Below are 26,969 nucleotides of genomic sequence, written 5' to 3'. Positions count from 1 at the left end.
GATCTATCTCTCCAGTCCAAGATTATAAAATCTCAGTGTTGAGTATAATCTTGTGGCTGGCGATCCTTAACAGAAAAGGGGCTAGGAGGCAGCAAGATTTGGTTCTGAAGGACCAAAGGTATAAGCAGAGAGAATTTCCTGGAGTGGCTGGCATGTACTTTACATACTGCATTATGTCTGGGTTAAGATCTCTAATGTTTATATGTATATATGTATGTATGTATACACAAAGTATCTCCAAATTCCAAACCAGTGAAACATACAAATCCTAACAGCAGGGTGATTCTCTGAGTCTAAGGGCTACTTTGGTCCAGATCAGGAGGCCAGGCTAGAATATTTGTCAAGATCCATAAAAATTTTCCAATAATCATTCTAATAAAATGGGCCCCAGATGTGTTGACCAGTGCAGATAGAGACGCTCCTGGGAACAAGAGGTGTAGTTTCTTACCATGTGGAGAGTGAGGGATTAAAGCAGTACGCTTTCCCATCAGACAAGTTCATCACTGGGATTCCATGCTGCGTCAGCAAGATCTGTGACACCGTCATATCACTTCCTGGGGATACCACAGGAATAAGTTCTGGTGTGTTCTGATCAAGTGTGAATGAATATTCACTGAAGGAGATATCTGAACATTGGCTCCCATAATCCCAACCATAAATGCCTTTCTGCTGGTGTGGCAACTCTGCATTGCTGACTGGTGTTTTGAGGGAGCCATTTTGACACCCTCTAGGAACTTTGCCATATCTTACGGACACTTTAATCTTACACCCAGAGAGTGTGTCTCCTTGCTATATAAGTGCACCCCTGCTTCATCAGGAGCCACAGGCTGGGCTCTGAGCCTGGTACTCCAGCTAGGTTAGAGTTTCATCTAAATCAGACTGGGATTCTGTTCCTAGAATCAGATGGGGCCCATCACAGGGGTTACCTGCCAAGATGGAGTGTAGAGACTCTTCTTTCACCACAACCACTTGTTTGTGAACATCCCTAAGAGGGAGACAGGGAAGAAATCAGAATGCCTTGGCCACCTGATACCCTGGTTCCCACATGTGCCCCCAGCCCTCTGCCCAAGTCTACAGAAGAGGTTCCAGACAACAGAGCCACTGGGCAACTCTCAGCCCTCACACCTACTCTGGGAGAAACAAGAGTGGGACCATCCTCTGCCAGCTGAGATGCCATTGCTGGTAAATACTGCTGACTGCCCAGAGGCTCTCCCGAACCCACTGGCCACCTTCAGTTATGTCCCCTTTCTTTGCCCCTAGGAAGGGCCCGCACAGCTTGGAGATCCAGCCTGTGCTTGCCTCTCACCAGACAGACAGTGTCGCTGCAGCAGTGAGTGCCATAACGTAGGAGCCCGTGCAGTGCAAAGTAGATATTGGGGATGGAAGGAGGATAGGAGGGAGAAGGCGGCGACCACAGGTGGAGAATACTGACAGTGTCCTCTTTTCACAGGCGACACACACCACATCACTGTGAGGGAAGAGGAGAGGCAGACGTCATGGGACTGGGTGGCTGACACAGGGCTTCTTTCCATCTGGTCACTACTGGGCCCAGTACACCTGAGGCAATGGTGAGGAGAGGGTTGGGCAAAGATCAGGGCAAGGAGGCTCAGCCAAATAGCATGCCTGAGCTTTCACATCAAAGAGACTGTTGTCTTCCTTTGTTCTACCCATAGAGTTGCTCACACTGACATAGACTGAGGGGTACAGGGGCTTTGTAGAGCCACTGCACCTGAGGTCATCCAAGAAGTATCTCCCAGTCAAGAGAAGAAACCAGAGTGTCCATGTACCTAGACAGGGTAGTCTAGGCAAGGATGCTGGCACAGGTTAAGAGAAGTGTGGGGATACCAGTATGAGGAGCAATAGCTGAGCAGTCAGAGATGTTAGGGCTGGTGTGGGAGAGGCAGGTCATGTGTTTAGCAAGAAGCACTTCACAGAACATACGTCTGGTCATTGTCCACCACCCCAATTAAGAACCTGGTCCCCAGGCAGGCCTAGCACAAGGAGTTCTATAACCTTCCAAATATGGCCTCTGAGGCCTGGCCATAGGTCAGGGGAAATTAGAGCTCGGACTCCAGCAGGCCACACAGAGCCCCCTTCATGACATCCACCTTACTGAGTCAGGATATGTGGTCTGCATGGACAAGACTACCTTCCCCTCACCAGGCTCCCAGAAAGGTCAGCTAAGGAAAGAACTCTGCCAACTCCTTCCTAATGAGATATGTTACTGGCTTCTAAGGAAAGAGAGACAAATGAGAACATCTTATTTTGTATGAGTCAGAGAAGCTTTGAGTAAGCTTTGACCAGGCAGTAAGAAGGAATCTCTCTGTATGCGTTGACTGGGTTCTGTCTGCTCATCTTTTTTTTGTTTGTTTTTTTTTGAGGTAGGGTCTTGCTCTAGCATAGGATGACTATGTAGTCTCAAGGTGGCTTGAACTTAAGGTGATTCTCCTACCTCTGCCTCCCAAGTGTTGGGAATAAAGGCGTGTGTCATCACGCCTGACTCTGTTTGCTCATCATCTATTAGGCCCTTTCTTGAGCCAGCTCTCTGCAAAGGAAGCCATCATCCTGGGACATGGGGCCATGGTACTGGGTAGGAATCTGTGGGCTGGGCATAGATAAATGAGACTATATAGTAGTAAAGATCCCCAATTACAACAGCTGTGTGGCTACAAGGGAGGCTGTGCTGGTATCTTTGGCCTCAGCTAGGGCATGTTAACTGCCTTGGGACCAGAGACAGAGTGGGAGCCAATAGCATCACCTAACACACAGGAAGCTAAGACTAGGGACTCAGTAAGCTCATTATGATGAAGAATGTCAAGAAGGAACAGAACATTATAGAGTTGCTAGCCAGACGTGGTTGCTCATGCCTTTAATCTCAGCTCTTAGGAGACTGGGGTATATGTCCTGTGAGTTTGATGCCACCCTGGGCTAAAGAATGAGTTTCAGGTCAGCCTGGGCCAGAGTGAGACCCTGCCTCAAAAAACAAAACAAAGCTGGGAGCGGTGGCACACGCCTTTAATCTCAGCACTCGGGAGGCAGAGGTAGGAGGATCACCTTGAGTTCAAGGCCACCCTGAGACTACATAGTGAATCCCAGGTCAGCCTGAGCTAGAGTGAGACCCTACCTTGAAAAAAACAAGAATGAAAATAAATAAATAAAAACAAAGAAAAGAAGGACAGTAGAGTCTTTCTGGACCTAATTCGTGAATTCACTCAGGCTTATGGGAATCCAAGGACTGAAAGCCAGTTCTGCAGATGTGTGTGAGACATTCACACAGGACTTCCCAGTAGATAACTAAAGATCTAATTGAAATGATGTCCTGAGTGATTATTGCTGTAAAGCTTGAGTAAAGAGTATTTGCCACTCAGTTCTAACTGGGCTGCATTCCTGTAGGTGCTTGAGGAAAATGCTGGTTATCTTTTCAAAGTACAGAAGGGCTGAGCTCACATGCAGTCCTGGGAAGATTCTGCGAGATTAGCATTGACTTAACATGTCTCCCCCAAGCGCAGATCCTGAGGAGGCACAGCTAGTGGGGAAATCAGTTCAATCCATCCTGACAACTTGGATGAAAAGCTGGGGTCCAGGGAAAGTATGTGCCCAGGTCAAGGACAGGAAGGCAGACCTCAACCAAGGATCTTGACAGGTAAGAGAATAAATCTTAGGTTCAAAGCATGGCTTGGAAATTTGGAAGTAGGGACACTGATTCTGGCTTTGTTGGGTACTGCAGGGACAGATATGACAAATTTACATGCTCAGCTTGGAGGAAGGCCCAGTGAAAGCCTCTGTTGAAGCAAACCTCTTCTCACAGACCACATTCCATGACAGTGATAATGCCACCTAGCATAGCACACAGTGCCTATCTTAATGGAAGGCCAGGTTCCTCCCTGCCCTTACCAGCTGCCAGCGGCAGTGAGGATGCGACTGGTGAGTACCGTCTCCCATTCTTTCCCTTCCCGGTTGCACTTCAGGCGGCTCAGCCTCACCCCCCCTACGGCTGTCACTTCATTCTCCACCTCAATGTACATGGAGGGGTCGGAGCTCACCTGGAGGAAGGAAGGCAAACACATGTCTTCTCAGATGGCAGTAGACCCATTCAGATGGTGGTCCCTGGACATGTTAGACACTTGGGTCTCTGTGACCTTGGGCTCTGAGGCAGGACAATGACAAAGAAAAGCAGAGGCCACCAGAGGTTGTTTGCAGATGACTAGGGTGTGGGGAGTAAGGCAAAAGCAGCACAGTCCTCCAGGTCATTTGACAGGGGAGTGACTTGCCCAACAATATGCTCAAGGACAGAAACAAGATAGAAATGGACCTGGGAGTGAGGCAAGGCTTTCTTTTCACCAACTTGAAGCATCATCAAAGACAGCAGTATTTGTTAAGAGACCTGTGGTGGGCTAGGAAGACAATCTAGAAAACTCTAAGGTGCTCTCAACATTAGTGAACCTCCTGAATTGCATTGCACTGCACTTCACTGCACTGCACAGCACAGCACATATGACTGGGCCTAGTTCAGTGCTTGGCACGAAATGGGCTACAGAGCTGAGCAGCAGATATTCCAAAAGGAAAGCCAGACAAAACAGCTAATAGATTTGCACATGTGGCACACAGTCGGTGAACTGAAGCAAAGGGTGGGCTGCCAGCCAGGAACCACAAGGATGGCCCTAAGTGGTACTCAGTGGTAAGGATACCTGAAAAATGATAATGGAACACGGGAGTTTTGAGCTCTCCCTGCTGAAAGTGCCCCCACTTCCACTCCCATCAGCAGCAAGAAGAGACATGACTGCTGTCCTTCCATTCTACTTGCTTCACTCCTCTGCAGCATGGCCCACAAGGAACTATAGGAGAGTAGTAATGGTGCTTGATCTCCAGTGGCCTAAGACCAGCCTGGCCCCAGCATAATGTGTGGCCTGTGGAGGTTATCCAAGGACATACCTTGAGCGAGGTAAAAAAAAGGTATACACAAAGATGATGGTGTGTAAAAATCCACCATGGTGGGGGATGGCATGAACACAGTTGTTGGGCCAGGTAGGCAGTGGGTATTTAAGTATAAGAGATTATTTGTTCTAACACTGTGTTTGAATACTCTCATGTTACAAGCTTCTACTCTGAGAACCAGGCACTGAGAAGCAGACAAAGACAGTGGGACCATCATGAGATAGATTACAGCTACACAGACCCATGGGCACCAACCCTGAAGGCAGCAAGGCTGAGGGTAGAGATATAGGAAGCTCCCTGGAAAAGGGACACATGAGATAAGTCTTGAAGGAACTGGTATCCAGATGTGATGGAAAAGGCAGCTCTGGCAGTTGGTACTTAAGAGGCAAAACAACACAGAGGGAGGGGCATAATGATGGGACAGGAGGTTAGCATTCTTCCCTGAACAGTGAGTACTTCCTCCAGAGGGGATGGAGAGTAACTGCAAACTAGTTCCCAAGGTATGACAAGATACATTAGGGGAGGAAGAATGTGTGTATAGTGCGTGGCAGTGGGTAGAAGATCCTGGTCCTCACCTGGAGGGTGAATGCTCTCTGGGGGCCTGGGATCGGCAGCTTCAGCGCAAGTACAGGTGCAGACAGACACATGGCCTCCTTCTCTGCAGTCAGGGCAGCTGGAGACTAGAAGAGCCAGAAACATGCCTGAGCCCCACCCTGGTGCTACATGGTTGAGTACTGTCAGGGAACATAAGTCACCCAGAGGTGAAGGCTTGAGGGGAGTCTGGGGCTGTTCCCAGGGCACGTCTACCTACCCTAAAAGGAAGAAGCACAAGAAATGCTACAAGGATCCCCACCTGACAGATGAGTGGCTGACACCAGGGGACTGGTTGTGGTATAGCTATTTTCTCTGAGTACCATTCAACAATCATGGAGAGAGACTGCTGTGGTGACTCAAGAATATCTTGGTTCCAGTCACAACAATGGAATAAGCAGAACAACACAGTGACAGCCAGGCCTATGGTGCCAGTACTAGAGCCGTCAGTCTTCCCTCATAGAAGGAGAGGTGGACTCCACCAAACCCTCACCTAAGATCCCAGCTCCTACTCCTGCCCACTCTGTAGCTGCGCATCGTCTTGGGTGGGTTAGAGTAGAGGAGGAGGAGATGGAGAGTGGGACTCAATAATGTAACTGCTTCTGAGACATCTACACTCCTTCTTCCATGCTGGACTTAGATGGAATTATTTCATTCGTTTGTTGGTACCCTATGTGGAGTGAACACATGTTCTTGTTTTCCAAGGAAAAGCCACACAACAGGTCTCAGGATGGTGGCAGACATGTCTGAAGGACTATGGTTTACACGGTACATTGTACAATGTGTGTATCTATGCCAATAAGTTCTTAGGTGTTCAATGCTAGCAAGGCATACCTTGGCATGTACAGCCTTCCAGTGCTGAGCCCAGAAAGCATAGTGGAGTGGGCAAGATGGCCTGTGGGCCTCACCTGGACAGACAGAGACATAGGCAAGAGACGAGAGTCCTTCCGAGGGCGCCCTTTCTTCTTCTTTTCTACTGTTTCTACTTCAAGCTCAAGTTTTCGCTTAGATAGGGAGGACGGCTTGGCCAAGGGGACTTTCTCATCACTGTCACTGCTACTCTCCAGGAGGTCGCGGGGCCTCAGCTCTTTCACAAGATTCTGTTCTTTTAACCTGCATGAACACAGACAACTGTAATTTTGATATACATTCACTCATTTTATAATTTTTTAAAAAATTGAGGCTGGAAAGCCAGGCATGGTGGTACACGCCTTTAATCCCGGCACTCGGGAGGCAGAGCTAGGAGGATCGCCATGAGTTCGAGGCCACCCTGAGACTACATAGAGAATTCCAGGTCAGCCTGAGCTAGAGCAAGACCCTACCTTGGGGAAAAAAAAAAAAAAAATTGAGGCTGGAGAGCAGGCTCAGCGGTTAAAGGTGGTTGCTAGCAAAACCTGCCAACATGGGTTCAATCCATAGCACCCATACCATGAGATTGAGGCCAGCCTGAGACTACAGAATGAATTCCAGGTCAGCCTGGGCTAGAGGGACCCTACCTCGAAAACAACAACAAAAACAAACAAACAAAAAAAAGTAAAAATCTACCCTTCACAAAATGTTGATAATCAAATGACTTTTGGTTTCCATTCCAATATGCAGAGCTTGACAGTTGAGACTCCCAATCTATCAATAAAAAATTGAAAAGCAGTAATTTGTCTCTGAGACTTGGCGGGTAGGTAGTAATTCTGAAACATGACCAGATACTTCAGTTTTACATAGCTTAGGCCTGTTCTCAGGGAAACTATTCTACTAGGTCCTTCTTACACTGAGGCAGGGTAGGCAAGTAGCCAATTCCAGTTCCCTCTAGTTCTCAGGATACTCCCTCCCCCAGGGCAAGAAATATTTTTTCAAAGACAGGGTAGCCCGGGGATTAATACTAAAGCCTAGGTATTCTAGTCTTAAAAAAAATACAAAAAAGAGAAAGCTGGGTTGGAAGGATGGCTTATTGGTTAAGGTGCTTGCCTGCAAAGCCAAAGGACCCAGGTTCAATTCCTCAGGATCCATGTAAGCCAGATGTACAAGGTGGTGCATGCATATGAAGTTTTCTAGCAGCAGTAGAAGGCCCTGGCACGCTCATTTGCTATCTGCCTTTCTCTCTCCCTCTCAAATAAATAAGATAAATACTACAAAAAAGAAAGTTATGCTTATGTAGCCTGCTGGCCTGGGTTCAATTCCTCAGATGAACAACTAGATGAACAAAGTGGTGCATGGAGGTTATTTGAAGGCAAGAGGTCCTGGCATGCTCACAGCCTGTCTTTCTCTTCCTCTCCCCTTTCTGTCTTTCTCTTTCTGTTTCTCCCCAGTAAAGAAAATATAATTTTTTGGGGGGGAATTTTCAAGGTAGGAAAAGATCCTACCTTGAAACAACAACAACAACAAACCCCAAACAAAACAAAAACAAACAACAAAAACCTCACCGGGGGGCTAAAGAGATGGCTCAGTGGTTAAGCTCTTGCCTGTGAAGCCCAAGGACCCCGGTTAAAGGCTCTATTCCCCAGGACCCATGTTAGCCAGATGCACAAGGGGGCACACATGTCTGGAGTTCGTTTGCAGTGGCTGGAGGCCCTGGCATGCCCATTCTCTCTATCTGCCTCTTTTTCTCTCTGTTGCTCTCAAATAAATAAAAAACAAAAACAAAAACAAAAAAACAAAACTCACTGAGCATGGTGGTGCACGCCTTTAATCCCAGCACTTGGGAGGCAGAGGTAGGAGGATTACTGTGAGTTTGATTGAGGCCAGCAGGTGACTACAGAGTTGAATTATAGGTCAGCAAAGGTTAAAGTGAGACTCTACCTCAAGAAACAAAAGCAAGCAAGCAAACAAACAAACAAAAAGGGTATAGTAAATGAGGAAGAAGTATTATTTGAGTATAGTGGTTTGGGACTGACTTGGGAAACAGAGCATGATTTCATCTAAAATAATTCACAACCTAGAAATCCATATCCAGAGAAATCATGCTTTGAGTGAAGAAAAGCTGGGTATGGTGGTATACACCTATAATCCTAGCATTTGGGAAGCAGAGGCAGGATAGAAAGTTCTAGGCTAGTATGAGCTACATAGCTAGATCTTAAAACAAAACAAAACAAAACAAAACAAAACAAAACAAAAGGAAATATTTTCTCAGATAAAAACAAATTAATAAAGAAACACCTGAGGGATAAGTCAGGCGTGGTGGTGCCTGCCTTTAATCGTGCACTCAGGAGGCAGAGATAGGAGGATCACTGTGAGTTCAGGGCCACCCTGGGACTAAACAGTGAATTCCAGGTCAGCCTACCTTGAACCCCCACCCCTCAAAAAACAGGAAAAAAAGAAACACCTGAGGGAATGTGTTGCCAGTTAGACTTACCTTGGAAAACATGTGGAAGAGAAGGAAAACAATACAACTCAAAAACTCATATTTGAGCCAGGTGTGGTGGTGCACACCTTTAATCCCAGCACTTGGGAGCCAGAGGTAGGTGGGTTGCTGTGAGTTCAAGGCCACCCTGAGACTACATAGTGAATTTCAGGTCAGCCTGGGCTAGAGTGAGACCCTACCTCAGAAAACCAAAACACACACACACACAAAACCCACCTTGTATTTGCATGACAAAAAAGAACATTAGAGAAGGAATAAATGAATAGAGAATACTGTGCTTTTTAACTAATATAAGAGTTAACTTTGTCTAAGTCTAATACGGCAATAAGTTATTTGACAATTTAAGTTTATAAATAAGAGAAATAGTAATAACAAGCTTAAATAGCATGAAAGGGAAGACTTGGGACTCATGAAGAAATATTGCTTTATGTATATGTGGACTTAGATTGCTGATTAAATGTTTAAGGCATTCTTTAGAGTACCCATCAAAAGATTTTACAAAAGGCTGTGCATGGTGGTAGACTCCTTTAACCCCAGCCCTTGGGAGGCAGAGGCAGAAGGAGTGCATGAGTTTGAGGTCAATGTGGAGCTACAGAATCCCAGGTGTTAGCCTGGGCTATAGTGAGATTCTACCTTGAAAAAACTCAAAACAAACAAAAAAAGCTTTAAAAAAAGTATGCTTGATGAGAATGTCTAGTGGAGAAAATATCAAATCACATAAAATGCTCAGTTAGAAACACCAGCAGGCAGAAAAAGAGGGAAGATGAATGATAAAGAACAAGTATAATGAACAAAACAGTTGCAAACATGGGAAATATTAACCTAACTATATCAATTTCTTTAAATATACCACTTAGGGCTGGAGGGATGGCTTAGCAGTTAAGGCGTTTGTCTGCAAAGTCAAAGGACACAGGTTCGATTCCCTAAGAGCCATGTTAGCCACATGCACAAGGGGGGGGCATGCGTCTGGAGTTTGTTTGCAGTGGCTGGAGGCCCTGGTGTGCCCATTCTCTCTCTTTCTGTCAAATAAATAAATAATTAAAGTAAAAATAAATAAATAAATATACCAATTAGAAGCCAGGCAGGTGTGGTGGCGCACGCTTTTAATCCCAGCACTCAGGAGGTAGGAGGATTGCTGTGATTCCAAGACCACATTCTGAGACTACATAGTGAATTCCAGGTTAGCCTGGGCTAGTATTTAAGTAGATTTATGCACTTCTGATATAAATTCAAAAATTTACTTGTTTGTATATGGGCACATGTATGTGTATGTATATGTGCACACCAGAGTCTTTTGTTGCTGCAAATGAAAGCTAGATGCTTACACCACTTTTTGTGTCTGGCTGGAGATGGGTGGCTGGGGAACTGAACCCAGGCTAGCAAGATTTGCAAGTAAGCACCTTCAACTGTCTAGCCATATCATACAGGAGATGGAATTTTGCTATGTTGTCCAGGCTGTCCCCTTTAACTCATGAGCTTCTTGCTTTAGTCTCCCTTCCAAGTAGCTGAGATTACAGGTGTGTGCCACTAAACTTAGTTTCCTAAGACAAAATTTTGGCTATATATATAAAAAGTAAAAGGAGTGTGGGATGTGATTCAAATGGTGAGTAGGGAAGGAGAGGAGGGGGGTAGAGAGATAAAAGAAGAAGGAAGAAAAAAGAGAGAAAGTATGTATAAAGGAATGATTCCAACTATTTGACATTATACATATACATGTCTGTGTGTATGTATGTGTGTGTGTGTATGTATGTGTGTATATATATAATTTTTTTTTTGAAGTAGGGTCTTGCTCTAGCCTACCTCTGCCTTCCAAGTGCTGAGATTAAAAACATGTGCCACCACACCTGGCTCTTATATTTTTTTATTTATTTATTTGCAAGCAGATAAGAGATAGGAAAGAAAGATGTAGATTGTTCCAGGACCTCCAGCCTTTGTAAATGAACTCCAGATGCATGCTGCCACTGTGGAATCAAACTCAGCTTGTCAGGTTTAGCAGTCAAGTGCCTTAACTGCTGAGTCATCTCTCCAGACTTGGACATTTAAAAAAAAAATATTTTATTTTAATTTATTTATTTGACAGAGAAAGAGGGGGAGAGAGAGAGAAAGAGAGGGAGAGAACATGGGTGTGCCAGGGCCTCCAGCCACTGCAAATGAACTCCAGATGCAATGTGCCTCCTTGCGCATTTGGCTAACATGGGCCCTGGGGAATTGAACCAGGGTCCTTTGGCTTTGCAGGTAAATGCCTTAGCCGCTAAGCCATCCCTCCAGCCCAACATTTTTTTTATTTTATTTTAATTTTATTTATTTATTTGAGAGAAAGAGGGGGAGAGAGAGAATGGGCGCACCAGAGCCTCCCACCACTGCAAACAAACTCCAGATGCATGTGCCCCCTTGTGCATCTGGCTAACGTGGATCCTAGAGAGTTGAACTGGGATACTTTGGCTTTGCAGGCAAACGCCTTAAGTGCTAAGCCAGCTCTCCAGCTTCAATATTGTTTAAAAGGCAAAATCATGAGCCAGCAAGAGGATTAGCAGTTGCCAGAGGTTCAGGGGGAACTAAGTTTAAGCAGGTGGAACACAGAAGATAAATAACAGGGCAGTGAAACTATTAAGTGCTATAAAGGTGGGTATGCCATTATGTACCTGTTAAGCCCCCCAAAAATGTACAACACCAAAGTGAACTGTAATGTAAACTATGAACTTCGAGTGATTATGCAGGGAGCATGTGTGGGAGGAGAGGACATATGGGAAGTCTTTATTTTTTGTTCAACTTTTCTCTAAATATAAACCTGCCCTAAAAACAAAGTCTACTTTCAAAGTGTATATGGATGAAAAAGAATATGACATTCTAAAACTGAAAAATCCAACTGGGCTAGCTTTATTAATTTCAGATCGAGGAAAGTTAGTAAGGATAAAGAGAAGTATTACACTATGATATAGGGACAGTTCTCCAAGAAGACAGAATGTCAACATACATACAGCAAAACTGACAAACTGAGCAAACAGGTAACTGTAGATTTCAATACCCCTCAAATAGAAACTAATAGATTCAACAGATAGAAAGTAATGTGGACATAATAATAACTATTTCAATTTAATTATGTTTACAAAACATTTTGTCTAACCACAGCATTCTTTTCAGTCCCACACACAAAAATCATTAAGACCACATTCTGGGTCATAAAGTATATTCTAACATATTTAAAAGAATAAAAATCAGGGCTGGGTGTAATGGTACACACCTTTAATCCTAGGACTTGGAAGGCAGAGGTAGGAGGGTGGCTATGCATTCCAGGCCAGCCTGGAACTAGAGTGAGTTCCAGCTCAGCCTGGGCTAGAGTGAGATAAACAAAAAATCAGGGGTAGGTATGATGATATACTCCTGTAATCCCAGCACCTTAAAAAAAAGGGAGGGAGGTGCTGGGTAAATGGCTTAGTGGTTAAGGAGTTTGTCTGTGAAGCCTAAGGACCACGGTTTAATTCTCCAGGACCCATGTAAGCCAGATGCACAAGGGGATGCATGCATCTCGAGTTCATTTGCAGTGGCTGGAGGACCTGGTGTGCCCATTCTCTCTTTCTCTCTATCTACCTCTCTCTCTGAAATTTAAAAAAAAAAAAAAAAAAAAAAGTTGAGGCATTGAGAGACTGGAGGATGCAAACTTAAGAGCAGTCTGGGCCATATCCCAGTCCCCTGTTCCTAAAAACAAAACATGAAAGTAATTAATGAAAGCTGAGGGCATAGCTTAGTGACTGTCCAAGTCCCTCCAGATGGAGCTGTCCTCCTTTTCCATGCACCTTGACTTTGTGCTGGTGATTCATTTCTAACACCTACATGTCTCAGGACAAACATTTTGTTTGGAACTGATGTGACCATGAAAACTCATGGTCCTTGGTCATCAGCTTAATGTCAATGGCAGAGACTTATCTGGCTGCCTCAAAAGGACATACTCATACAACTCTAAGGAAAAAAAAAAAATACAGCCCACATGTTCTGGCCTCTGCATAGTAGAGGAAATGCAGGGAACAGACAGATTGTACATAAGTCTATAGAGCTCTGAAGTCCATGTATCCTCACAAAGACCTCACTTAACATTACTTGTGTCTTGCCTCCCTTCCTTTGGTTCTGTTTCTGAGCAGAAAGTCTTAGACTTACACAATCTAACAACATTAGAGCCTTCTTTCTCTCCAGCCATACTTTTGTTGTACTTTTCAACCAACTCTAGGCTCCATTCAAAGGACATTACTCTCAGCAGGTCATACCACTCAACACTGTATCTCTTCCTGTGCTGTCCTTCTGCCCACAATATCTTCATCTGTGTCTCCTTCCAGCCACCTGCTAACTTTTAGCAGCTACCTGCTTCTCTCAAGAGCTGGTGGTTTACACAGGTTTGTGAAATCTTGCTCTCCTGCTAGAAGTAGGTTGCATTGTGGGAAAACTGGGGAGGTATGCATGTTCTCTGGTTTCTGGGGTGAGGGGGTCCCCTACCACCTACCTTTCAACAGCTGTTGGAGTCACACTGGTCAAGGAAGGAGCACCTGGTGTGGCTTTGGACCGCTCTGTGAATCGGGAATCAAATGCTTTCATGGGTTCAATCTTGGACGGGGTTGTTAATACAGAGGGTGACAATGCAGCAGGAGTAGAGGTAGCATTCATACTGGGGAATAAAAAAGGGTAAGAGACATGTCAAACATAGTTCCTAAAAGATTTGGAAATTTAGGGCTTATATAACTTGGAGCCTATCAAAAGGAGTATAAACATTAAACTTCTTTCTATATTTTTTTAATTTTTTAATTTTTTTTCTTTTTCAAGGTAGGGTCTCACTCTAGCCCAGGCTGACCTGGAATTCACTATGGAGTCTCAGGGTGGCCTCGAACTCACGGCGATCCTCCTACCTCTGCCTCCCAAGTGCTGGGATTAAAGGCGTGCGCCACCACACCCGGCATTCTTTCTATAAATATAAGAATACTTCAAAACGTAGTCTAATGGTCCCATTCCCCAAATGCTCATGACTTAAAATTCTGGAAATCTACCTGAGGTGGTCATGAACAAATGCATTCACATTTTTCCATTTGTATTGTTCTAAGTTTTTGGGAAGTAGCTAATCATACTGCTGGGTTTCCACAATCTGAACATAGCATATATACCCTAAACCACCCTGTTTTCACTGTAGCTCTGAGGAAGAAAGCATCCACTGGGGTCCTGATGCCACAGTCTATTCCAGATCTATCCAGGTCTAGCCTCAGTTAGTGCACCTTATCCTGGGGAGCCCCTCCCATTCCTCAGTGGGACAACAAAATCTTAGCACTCTGGGGAAAACAGAGGGCCAGGCAATAGCTCATTCAGCTTTCTTTCTGCTCAAGCCCATCCCACACACATAGGCCAAAGCCACTTGGTTTTTGCTGACATCCTGCAGATTAACACTCTAACCCCATCCACTCCAACCCCACACTAGCCAAGCTGGATGGCAGTTTTCTCCTCCATGACCTCTAGTGCCAATCCTGAAACACTGCTTGGCTTTGGTGGCATCTGTCCTTCCTAGACATCTTTACACCTGGATGCTTTCTTTGTGACTTCCTTCTGAACTGTTTCCTTTCTAACTTACCTCATAGTTTCCTAAGAGCAGTGACACTTGATGTTTGGTGTGCTGCCACAGCCTGATACCAAAGACCACAATAACACAAGATCCTATTCCACTAATGGAGAAGTGCTCTCATGATGTGAGTTGCGAGTGATAGGGACCATCTAAATCTAGGCACCAGTGTTTACTAGAATTATCTTCCTAAAATGTGGATGCTAAAGTCCGTGTCTACCTCTGGGAAAAGCCCAGTCTATCTAGTTTAGAAGAAACCAGACTTTCTCCTCTCATTCCTGTCCTATATCAGGGCCTCAGAACTCTGCTCTTGCCACTATCCCAGTTCCACAGCCCTCTTCCTCTGGTTGGCTTGTATGGACTCGAGGAGGAACACTTTCTGAAAGGTCTCAATGAGACCTGCTCACCAAACCTCTGATGGATAGCCATTCTGCCAAAGGACCCGAGGACTTCCCTGCAACTGTAGCTGCTTCCTCCCTGCCTGGTCCTTACCGTGTACACTGCAGAGTGGGTCTGCAGAAAGCATTTACTCTTGATTCTTATTCATGCTACCAGTTCTTTCTGACCAGGTATGATGGACAGTGAAGACATTTGTTCTCTGAGTGAACTTGCTTTTGAGTGTGAGGGGTGTCCACACGCTTACAGGAGTATCCTGATAAGGCTCATAGCACAATGAAGTAGAGGCCGAAGCCAGAAATATGAGGCTATCTTCAAGACATATCTGCCAGAATTTGGGGCTGACCCTGTAGCAGGCAGTATGTCACTAGAAGGTCCCCAGACCTTTGTAGCCTGATTCCCAGTCCGCTTCTCTGTGAGTCCACACAGCCCTGTGACTCAGGGACTTGTCTGAACAAGCCCTTCCTTCTGAGGAGGACTTTATCGGAAATCAAGCATTTCTTCCTTTTTCATCTGAAGAGACTATGAAGTAAGAATAGAATAAAATTCTCATCCTCAGAACTATGTCCCAAATCTTAATTTTTCCCAGGGAAAACCTTGGCGCCCACTAACCTGTCCTTACTGACAGACTCGCCTGTAGGCCTGGCACCGGTGGCTGCCACTGGCTCTGTGCAAGGCTTCGCGGCGCCGAAGGAGGGGGTAGTAGAGTCCAGTGGCAGCAGTTGCTGACCACTATGAGAGGAGAGCATGGTGCTTGCCAGGGAGCCCGAGAGTGGGATGCTGTTAAAGAATGCCGTGGAGAAGTCTCTGTTGTTAAGCAAGAAAAAAAGTCAGCAAAAAATGCTTTATTCATTACTTTATATAACTTCTAAGTCACATTTTTTGGGGTTTTGTATGTAATTGTAAGTAATTTGGAAAGTTACAGAACAGTCAAAAGAAAATGAAAAGTGCTTCACATACCATGCTTAAGTGAATTTGAAATGAAACAGAATTACATGTACTAAGAAATACAAGGCTACTAATTATAATTGTTAGATACAATTGACTCTACAATGCATCCTGACCTGAGGTGTTAAGACTGGATAATGGTGAGACTTAGTTTTGCAAGGTAGGGTCTCACTCTAGCTCAGGCTGACCTGGAATTCACTATGTAGCCTCAGGGTAACCTTGAACTCACAGCAGTCCTTCTACCTCTGCCTCCCAAGTGCTGAAATTAAAGGCATGAGCCATCACATTCAGTTATTTTATTTTTGAGGTATGGTCTCATTCTAGCCCAGGATAACCTGGGATTCACTATGTAGTTTCAGGCTAGCCTTGAACTCATAGCAATCCTCCTACCTCTGCCTACCAAGTGCTAGGGTTAAAGGCATGTGTCATCATGCCCAGCTTAACTATGAGTCTTAGAACAAGGAAAATGAAACATACCAAGGGTGCATGGGGGGAGGCCTCTCTTTTGTTTAAGGGCTATAGGCTTTCCCACTGAATGGACATCTAATTTACCTAACCCAGCCCTTTATTGAGAAGCAAAGCCATCTCCCCACTTCTGTGACTTAATACTGCTATAGCAGGGGGCATGATATTAACTGTTGAAATGGAGGAACATAGGCTAGACCATCCAGGAATGATTCTCTGGCTGGCCATTTGCAACCTCATAGTCTTGTACATTTCTGTCATTTCAATTGTGTCTCGAGTTCCTATCTTAGACTCTCTCCAAGGGACTTTTGTCAGGTCTGAAAAAGTTTGTGTAACTCATTTTTATAGCACACAGTAGCTGTTCAAAGATTCCTGAAATTAGAATTGTAATTGGACCCACCAATTCATATATGTGGGATATACTCTAGAAATGCAGTTAGAGCAGAAAATGAGATGTCTAGTCCAGATTTCTGATATGCATTTCTAAAGTTTCCTCTTAGAGGTTTAATTAGGAACCACCTTATTAATGTTTAAACTGCCTATTTCTCTACAATTTCACTTTAACCTCAGTTCTAATTTTTAAAAATAGCCGGGCGTGGTGGCGCACGCCTTTAATCCCAGCACTCGGGAGGCAGAGGTAGGAGGATCACCGTGAGTTCAAGGCCACCCTGAGACTACAGAGTTAATTCCAGGTCAGCCTGGACCAGAGTGAGACCCTACCTCGAAAAACCAAAAAAAAAAAAAAAAAAAAAAAAAAAAATATATATATATATATATATATATATATATATATATATATATATTTGAGAGAGAAAGAGGCAGAGAGAGAGGGAAATGGGCATGAAAGGGCCTCTAGCCATTGCAAACAAACTCCAGATGCATGCGCCACCTTGTGCATCTAGCTTATGTGGGTCCTGGAGAATCGAACCGGGATTCTTTTGGCTTTGCAGGCAAATGCCTTAACTGCTAAGCCATGTCTCCAGCCACTAATTTTTAATTTTTTCTTTTGATAAAAGGTCTCAGTGGCCCAACGTTGATGCTGGCCTTGAACTAACTGCACAGCCTGAGCAGTCCTTGAACTTGTAGTCCTCCTGCCTCAGTCTCCAGAACAGCTGGGATAACAGGCCTGTACTGTCAGGCCCAACCTAACTAAGTTTTATCACAGTTCTTGATACTTGTCAGTCTGATGGATAAAAAAAGTTATTTATTTACAGTTTTGGTTTGTAAGTACCTTGGTATACCATTAATTTTTTTCAGACAGTAGTCTCTGACATGGGGGATGGGCAATGATTGAGAACAAAGAATAACAACACATGTACAAAGATGCTATGATGATACCCATTTTTCTGTTAACCTAAAAAACAAGAAAGATTGAATTCCTTTTCTGTGAACTGGTCAAATCCTTTATCTATCATTGTCATTACTGATATGTTACTGATTTATAATTTACATTGTTAAAAATATTCATAATTCTGAGTAGGAAATAGTTTACCACTATATATAGATTTTTTTTTTTTTTTTGAGGTAGGGTCTTGCTTGAGTCCAGGCTGACCTGGAATTCACTATGTGGTCTCAGGGTGGCCTCATACTCATGGTGCTCCTCCTACCTCTGTCTCCTGAGTGCTAGGATTGAAGGTGTGTACCACCATGCCTGAAGAGTTTTCTACTATTTTGACTTTTTTTCTTTTGGAGATAGGGTCTTAGTACTGTAGCCCAGACTAGCCTAGAACTCATGTTCTTTTGGCCTCCATACCCTGAGTTCTCTCTCTCTCTCTCTTTTTTTTTTTGGTTTTTCAAGGTAGGGTCTCACTCTAGTCCAGGCTGATCTGGAATTCACTATGTAGTTTCAGGGTGGCCTCGAACTCACAGCGATCCTTCACCACACCCGGCTCCCTTGAGTAATTCTCTTAAAAAATAGTGTGTGTGTGTGTGTGTGTGTGTGTGTGTGTGTATAGATGCATATGCCAGTGGAGAAAGTCGGCGTCTTTAATCAATCTTCTGCTTTATCTCCTTGAGATGGAGTTTCTCATTGAACCTGGAGCTGTTGTTTTTCAGTCCGACTGGCTGACCAGTGAGCCCCAATGATCTTCCTGTCTTCACCCTCTTCAACACTGGGGTTATAGGCATGCATGGCTGAGCCTGGCTTTTTACGTGGGTGCTGGGGATTGAACTCAGGTCTTCATGCTTGCACAGCAAGTGCTTTTACCTATTGAGCCATTTCCCTAGCCCCTTGATTTATACTTTATTTGTGATTATTTTCCACTTAAATATCTTCTTTTCTTTCATGATTGGCTAATAATTTTCTAGATGTTGTTGATAGGAATTAGGAGTAAGGTAGCCTCCATTTTGTAGGTAATTAGGTTTACAAGCTCAAGAAGAGTAGTACTAATGATAAGTCTGGGAATTGAATTCCAAAAAGCCCTGACTCACCAAAATGTTGGCTGACCACCACCAGCCCCTGTTCTTTTTTTTTCCAGGTAGGGTCTCACTCTAGCTCAGGCTGACCTGGAATTCACTCTGTAGTCTCAGGGTGGCCTCGAACTCTCGGCGATCCTCCTACCTCTGCCTCCTGAGTGCTGGGATTAAAGGCGTGCGCCACCACGCCCGGCTTTTTTTTTTTTTCTTTTTAATCAAGACCCCATATACAAGTAACAAATCCAATTTGATATCCAATTCACATCCCCAAGGGTGGAACCAATCTAACCCGTCCTGACTTGATGCCTAATTTACCCACTTGGAGCCCTTCCAAGCTTGGGAGCCTTTAACTTTTCCTTTACCTCCCCCCGCCCCCACCCCGTAGGGTTCTCAATGTAGCTTAGGCTGACCTAGAACTCACTCTGTAGCCCAGGATGGCCTTGAACTCACAATGATCTGCCTACCTCTACCTGCCAAGTGCTGGGATTAAAGGCATGTGTCACCATGCTCAGACCAAGCTTGGGAGCTTTCTGCTTTACCTTCTAAAAATAATTTGCCCTTCTGCAGTGTCTGCACATGTCAATTCTTTTGAGGGTTGTGAGACAAAAAAACTCAACAGCCACTGGCTTGGGGAGTTTTAGTGACTGTTGAGTATCTAGCACTCTAACCCCTAAGCCAAGCCCACCCAGGGCTGAGACAGGCTCCCTTCTCTTAAACCCTGCAACAGTATTGCTACTCATTTGAACACAGGAATCAGGAGGGTAAAAAAGCAGTAACACAAAAGGAATCCAGTTTTGGTACCAGATACCATGATCTGACTGCACACTGTATGGGTTAAGATCCATACAGGGATACCTTGACAATGGGGGTCTACTGTTTTCACCAAAGCCCTTAGCATCCTTTGAATCAATGTATGTCATTGATTCAAACAATACAACAAACAATACAAAAGCAAGCCCAACTACAGACAGTGAGTTCCAGGTCAGCTTGGGCTACAGTGAGACTCTGCCTCAGAAAAAGGGGGGGGGGGGGAAGAGAAACAAATAAAATAAAAAAACCTAGACACAAATTATAATTCACAGTTAGGTTGCTGTTTTAGTAACTTATAGTGCATTTAGAAGACAAGAATCTGTTTTGCTTCTTTTTCCTTGGGCCCAAGATGTTTATTTAACACCAGGAGAAACTGGAAGGATTTAAAGCAATTGAAGGAAATTCTGGAACTGATCAGAGGACTATTTAGTGCATGAAAGATAAAGATACAGTCACAAGTGGGAGAAAGACTGGAAATACAGATATCAAAATGCTAACAGACTGGAATATGGATAACATTTATTCTTTTCTTTGGGCTTTTACTATTTTCAAAAATTTCAACAATGTTTCTATATATGCCTTTCATAATCACAGAAATATAAAAGGAAAGAAGAAAGTGTTACATCACTTCTTATGTCCTGAAGTACTTCAACAGTACTGAGGTGGGGCAGACCACTGGCCAGAGAAGGCATCCTAACTTCAGGCCATCTCAAGTCCTCATGCTTCCACATGAATTGTGTGTAAGAGCTCTGTAAGGACCATGGCACTTTGAGGGTGGTGGGAGCTGAGCTTCACTTTTGCTTCCATTCTGTGAGCCACACTGGCCCAAGGGTCTGTGAGGACCCTAACTATGAAAGTGCTAAGTAGTGAAAGGAGAAAGACCTCCCCAGATAGGGTCACAGAAAGCTTGGTGAATGAATGAGTACCCAGTGTCCAGCTGTGCTATGCAGAGCGGTGTGATTCTTCTCCGACCATCTGCTGTCCGAGTTTCCACTTGTTTCTTCAAAAGATTCTGGCAAAGTAGAGTCACATAGATGAATGAAAAAGTTTGTGCCAACCATCTTCAAATGTCAAGAAATAAAGCTGCCTTTTTTTTGTTCTTGTGATAAAAAACTTAATTCTCTTAACAAACTTAGTGTGTACTGCGGTACTAACTGCAGGCACACTGCTGCACAATAGATCCCTAGGACTGAATTAGTGAGAATCTGTATTTGTTGATCAAGATCTCTCCACGTCCTTTCCCAAGTCCCCAGCACCTACCAATCTCCTCTCTACTTCTGTGAGTCTGGAAACTTTTTAATTCTTTATCAGGCAGTATCATTCTTCAGTGTCTGTCTCACTGCTAAGTTGTATGCATTAAATATGAGGCTGTGAATACCTCACTAAGGTGGGGTGAAAAATGAAGGCTTCTGGGAAAATACAACTCTTTTTCTCTTTTTCTACAGCCTTGTTACAAGGAAACTTGGGCAGCTAACCAAGCACAGGCATTTTTAGCAGGTATGTGTTTAACTTCTGACACAGAGAAGGACAAAAAGTTCCCAGTTAAAGTGACTTGAAGAACCTTCCTCCCTGTCATCAAGTGACAGATGTGTGAGTCTCATGGTCTGTGAGCACATGTCACCTGACAGCCATGGGGTGCTAGGCCTGTACCTGTGAGCTACACTTGTCACACACAGTGGGGACTGAAACCTAACTTTTCATGTAATTAATAGGCATGTGTGTTCACGTACACACGTGGAGCCAAAGGACCACTTCAGGTGGCATCTTCAGGAGCCTGTCTCTTTCCTTTGAAATGGCATCTCTAATTGTCCTAGAACTCATAAGTAAGACTAGAGAGTGAGCCCCAGGGATCGTCCCATCTCTACCTCTCCAGTGCTATGATTACAGGTACATGCCGCCAGGCCCCACATTTTACATGGTATTGAGGATCAAATTTAAGTCATCATGTTTGCGCAGCAAGCACTTTACTGAACACACCATCTCCCCAACCAGTTTCTTCCCTTCCCTCCCTCCCTCCCTTCCTTTTTCTTTTTTCTTTGAGGCAGAGTTTCACTTTGGCAGAGGATTGGTTCAAACTGTGGCACTCTTCCTACCCCAGTCTTCCAAATGTTGGGATTATAAGCATGACCACCATGCTCAACGTCTCAACTGTTATCAGAGTTCCTCTCCTTCCATGAGCAGTTCATAACTAAGGATTCCCAGTCAGCCATACATTCTGTTGGAATCACGAGGGAGGCTTGTTGACCAACACAAGCTTCTGGTGATGATTTTAGGTTCCAAGTGAGCTCAAGATTTCCTACTCTGCCCTGTCCCATTTCCAGTCTCAATTCCACCAGTGAAATATGGGCTTCCAGAGGAAAGAGAGCCAGCAGAAGCCCAAGGGTAGATAGAATCTAGAATCCATAATTCCTACCATCTAGAATTTTCTAGAAAGGTAAGTAGGTTGAAGACGGATTCAGCAGTTAAAGGTGCTTGCTTGCAAAGCCTGCCAGCCTGGGTTCAATTCTCTAGCACCCTCATAAAGCCAGATGGAAAAAGTGGTGCAAACATTTGGTATTTGTTTGCAGTGGCAAGAGGCCCTGGCATCCTCCCCTGCACCACACAAATAAATAAATATTAAAAAAAAAAATGGTGACTAGGTGAAAGTTTGGCAGTTTCTGTAAGGATAACCTCAATTGTTCCCTGGGGCAAGGAGGCCTCTTATAAAGGTACTTCAGGCTCCTATTTCTGTGGGCACTGTGCTAACTGGCCCCAGCAGCCCATGACCCATAGTTAGCACATCCTGTCTTCCACCACCACTTATGCCTCTGACCCCAATCTTTGGCCCCGTGAAAGCCTCCTGTGCTATTCTCCACCTGCCGCTTCCTTCTTCCTCTCCCGGGCTATGTGTCCATGTACTCAGTGTCCCTTGGCCAGCAGCCAGCTCCTCACCTTTCGGATGTCTTCCAGACTCTCCCCGTTGACGACACCTGTGACTGAGGAGGTTGAGCTCGTCTCCCTGGCTGTGGCACTCTTCTGGTCCAGCTGCTGCTGCTGCCTTCGTTGGTACTTGAGCATCTCGGGGTTCTCGATGACAGCTGTGGAGAGCTGGGCCTCGGTCATGATGGCCAGGCTCTTGCCATATGTGGACTGGTGAATGCGGCTCTGCAGAAGGTAGGGAGAGTTTTGACACACAGGTGAGCATGACCATGACAGCTGAGGCCCACTAGCGGGTGTGACACATCACTGACTTTTGCAGGACCCAGGAGGCAGGCTCTCATCACTTCCCATCTAACTGCCTATTCCCAGGTACAAAGCTTGTTGAAGTCTCTCCGGACATCACAAGATGTTTACACATTCCTGTAAATCTACAGCTGTGGATGATGGTGAGATACTGACAACAAATTAACTACTGCATGGTGTACTGTAAAACAAATGGCAAATGACCCCAATCTTAACTGAAATGCAGACATTCAAATCAGTAACTTCAGGCTGTGTGTGTGATATTTATGTGTTATTTCAGGAACATGCATGCCACAGTATATGTGTGGATATCAATGGACAACTGTGGGTGTCAGCCTTTGTTTTGTTTCTGGCACAGGTTCTTCCCATCACTGTGTTTTCTAGGCCAACTGACCCATTAGCTTCCAGCACTTCTCCTGTCTCCTCCTCCCTTTTCTTTACTTGGTATTATAGACGTCTACCGGCACAACCAAGTTTATGTGGGTTCTGGAGATCCACACTTATGCTTGTGTAGCAAGCACTTTTCCCACTAAGCCATCTCTCCAGCCCTAACTTAAGTCATTCCAAGGACACTAAGCACTCTCATGGATACAGTCTGCTTTCACTGCTCTTAAGAATGTCAGCTACTGCTGGGCATGGTGGTGCACACCTTTAATCCCAGCATTCGGGAGGCAGAGGTAGCAGGATCACCGTGAGTTTGAGGCCATCCTGAAACTACATAGTGAATTCCAGGTCAGCCTGGGCCAGAGTGAGACCCTACCTTGAAAAGCAAAAATAAATAAATAAATAAATAAATAATTTAAAAAAAATGTCAGCTAATATGGCAGGAAGTCCCCATGAAACCAACATTGTCTCTGAGAGTATTTTACCTGTTCCTCTGTCCTAGTCTTTCTGAATTGTGTTTCCTCCTATCTTCCCAGCACACTGCAGAAAACAGTGCTTATAAAAGCCTAAAATCAAGACAGGAGTGGTGGCACACACCTTTAATCCCAACATTTGGGAGGCAGGGGTAGAGGACTGCTTTGAGTTCAAGGCCAGTCTGAGAGTACATCAGGAAATTCCCAGTCAGCCTGGGCTACAGTGAGACTGTACCTTTAAAAAAAAAAAAAAGAAAAAAGAAAGAAAGCATAAAATGGCCCAGTGTGGTAACAGATGCCTTTAACCCCAGCACTTGGGAGGCTGAGGTAGGAGAATTGCTATGAGTTCAAGGCAGCCAGAGTGGGTGTCTATTTTGTTTTTGGTTTTTCGAGGTAGGGTCTCACTCTAGCCCAGGCTGACCTAGATTCAGTATGTAGTCTCAGGATGGCCTTGAACTCATGGCAATGCTCCTACCTCTGCCTCCTAAGTGCTGGGATTAAAGATGTGTGCCACCACACCTGGTCAGTATTACTATTATAATTGCTGCTAAGTAAAAGTCAATGAGATAAGAAATGTGAAATGAGGAGACCCTGGGGAAGTCACCCAAATTCTATTCCAGCGTGAAAGCCTCCTATGGGTGGCCAAGCATAGCTTAAGAAGAGACACCCAAAGAGTTTCTAATTCTAGGACTCATTTTTGCCATGAATAGAGACTTATTAAATTACACCCATCTTTTTTTTTGCAAAGAAAATATATAAAGATTACATAATCTATAAAAGACAAACATGCTATCATCTTAAAAGAAGTAACAGGCTTTGGGAGATGGCTCAGCAGTTAAGACCATTTGCTACTTAAGCATGAGGGCCTTTCAGACTGAAGATCATAAAATTAGACTTTTCAGAACCCATGTAAAAAACAAGGTGTGAACAGGGCGTGGTGGCAGAGGTACAGGATGGAGAGTTTGAGGCCACCCTGAGGCTACATAGTGAATTCCAGCTCAGCCTGAGCGAGAGTGAAAGCCTAGCTCGAAAACAAACACAAACAAAAACAGGGTGTGAATCCATGGTGTTGTACACCTTTAAACCCAGTACTCACTGTGAGTTCAAGGCCAGCCTAAGACTACATAGTGAATTCCAGGTCAGCCTGGGCTAGAATAAGACATAGAAAACAAAACAATGCTCTCAAATAAATAAATAAATAAATAAACAATAAAAGGGGGCTGAAGAGATGGCTTAGCAGTTAAGACATTTGCCTGTAAATCCCAAGGACCTCAGTTCAATTTGCAAGGGCCCACGTAAGCCAGATGCACAAGGTAGCACATGCATCTGGAGTTTGTTTGCAGAGGCTGGAGGCCCTGGCATGCCCATTCTGTCTGCCTCTTTCTTTCTCTCTTAATTAAATAAAATATTTAAAACAAAATAAAATAAAACTGTATGGCACAGGGATAGCTCAATGGTTAAAGATGTTTGCTTACAGAGCTTGATGGCCTGGGTTCAATTTCCCAGTACCCACATCAAGCCAGATGCACAAAGTGGTACATGTGTCTGCAGTGGCAGGAAGCCTTGGAGTACCCATATGCTCTCTCTCTCAATAAAATATAAATAAAGCTGGGTGTGGTGGCTCACTCCTTTAATCCCAGCAATCGGGAGGCAGAGGCAGGAGAATCACTGTGAGTTTGAGTCTACCCTGAGATACATAGTGAATTCCAGGTCAGCCTGAGCTAGAGTGAGATCCTACCTTGAAAAACCAGTGTGCTGGGCACGGGTCACACGCCTTTAATCCCAGCACTTGGGAGGCAGAGATAGGTGGATCGCCGTGAACTCAAGGTCGCCCTGAGACTACATAGTGAATTCCAGGTCAGCCTGGACTACAGTGAGACCCTACCTCGAAAAACAAAACAAAACAAATCAAACAAACAAACAAAAAAAGGTGTCTGTGGATCTGTAACCCCAATGGGGCATGGGGTAAAGACTAGAAAATTGCTGGGACTTGCTGACTGACAGCTCCAGGTTGAGGGAGAAACACTGTCTCAAGAAAATATGCTGATAAGCGATAAAAGGACATCTGACCTTCTCTGGCCTCTGTAGACATGCACATTAAGTGTGTGTGCCTTCACACAGGCTTGCATAAACCATACCACACACACGTGTGTTTCCGTATTTTATAAGAAAAGGCACAAAGGGATCTCTCAGAGTTACTGTAGCAGCACATGGGCCAGTAGCCTACCTTCTCCTCCTCACTCAGAGGATCTCCAAGCTCATCCTGGGAGAAGTCGAGGAATGCCACAGAACCGTCCATGGAGCACACCAGGATTCCCAGCCCATTCAGAGTCCTGAAAGAGACAGCTGTCAGCAGCTTGGGAACAAGGGCTTGAGGCAGACATCCATGCCACAATGCATGAGGCTGCTTGGATAGTACTCTGGACAGATGGTAGAAACCTCAGCTTGCCTTCTGTGGCCTGAGGATAGGGGCAGGTGAGGAAAGTAGTAATTACAGCACTTGCCGCCCTTTAAATCTAGGCACATGAGTAAAGCATCTCTTACCAGATTTCCTAAAAGTTTTTAAATTTATTTTTGAAATCATAGAAACATCTTGAGAAATCTGCTACAAACCTACAGGGAATCCTGTTTGAGAAGGAGGTTACCTAGGGCAAATCTAAACCTGTAGCTGGACACTCTCAGCAGCAGGTGCACCTGGGGGTCTGCACTGACTAGAAAAGGTGCATAGGCTGCTTGGCCCTAATCATGTCTAAGGGGCCTCATGTCTATGCACTGCAGTAAGAATCCACCTTACCAGGAAATATCCATGATAGATTTGTCGAACAGCTCATGGATGACAACTAGTGGCCGTTTCAAACACGTGAGCTAGAAAAAGAATCAAAATTAATGGAATTACTGAGAACCAGCTTATGAACTCAGCCTACCCAACTCTATGGATCTAGAAGCCAAGGTCTGCTAACATATACATGTACTATTTAACGCAATCCAAACAGCAATTGTTGAAACCGCATGATGTGGAAATTAAGACCTGTTAGAAATTTGCACACTAGGGGCAAGAGAGATGGTTCAGCAGGTAAGGTGCTTGTCTAAGTACTATTCCCCAGTACCCATGTAAAGCCAGATGCACAAGGTGGCGCATGAATCTGGAGTTCATTTGCAGTGGTTAGAGGTCCTAGCATGCCCATTTTCTCTTTCTCCTCACCCCGTCTCTCTCTCTCTGTTTTTCACTCTCTCATAAATAAATAAAACATTAAAAAATTAAATAAAAAAATCTGGACTGCAGAGGTGCTTAGTGGTTAAGGAACTTGCCTGCAAAGCCAAAGGACCCAGGTTCGATTCCCCAGGACCTATATAAGCCAGATGCACAAGGTGACACATACATCTG

At 44.5% G+C, this 26,969-nt stretch overlaps 1 protein-coding gene across 2 annotated transcripts in view; it reads right to left on the bottom strand.

Moving 5' to 3' along the window:
- LOC101600196 (protein HIRA) overlaps nucleotides 1-26,969 on the bottom strand; it is an 80,984-nt gene that overhangs the window by 16,582 nt on the left and 37,433 nt on the right. For both annotated transcript variants that reach the window (XM_004670771.2, XM_045132524.1), the window contains 12 exons: nucleotides 26,379-26,449; nucleotides 25,812-25,917; nucleotides 22,437-22,649; nucleotides 20,432-20,517; nucleotides 15,480-15,674; nucleotides 13,374-13,535; nucleotides 6,435-6,639; nucleotides 5,511-5,615; nucleotides 3,895-4,043; nucleotides 1,307-1,468; nucleotides 927-985; nucleotides 449-554 (listed from right to left, as the gene is read on the bottom strand). In XM_004670771.2, the coding sequence (XP_004670828.1) occupies nucleotides 449-554; nucleotides 927-985; nucleotides 1,307-1,468; nucleotides 3,895-4,043; nucleotides 5,511-5,615; nucleotides 6,435-6,639; nucleotides 13,374-13,535; nucleotides 15,480-15,674; nucleotides 20,432-20,517; nucleotides 22,437-22,649; nucleotides 25,812-25,917; nucleotides 26,379-26,449 (1,619 nt within the window). The remainder of the gene's footprint in view (nucleotides 1-448; nucleotides 555-926; nucleotides 986-1,306; nucleotides 1,469-3,894; nucleotides 4,044-5,510; nucleotides 5,616-6,434; nucleotides 6,640-13,373; nucleotides 13,536-15,479; nucleotides 15,675-20,431; nucleotides 20,518-22,436; nucleotides 22,650-25,811; nucleotides 25,918-26,378; nucleotides 26,450-26,969) is intronic.

Source organism: Jaculus jaculus, chromosome 13 (assembly GCF_020740685.1).
Source record: "Jaculus jaculus isolate mJacJac1 chromosome 13, mJacJac1.mat.Y.cur, whole genome shotgun sequence".
NCBI lineage: Eukaryota > Metazoa > Chordata > Mammalia > Rodentia > Dipodidae > Jaculus > Jaculus jaculus.
The sequence above is the reverse complement of the archived record's forward strand: the minus strand, read 5'-3'. Positions and strand labels throughout refer to the sequence as shown.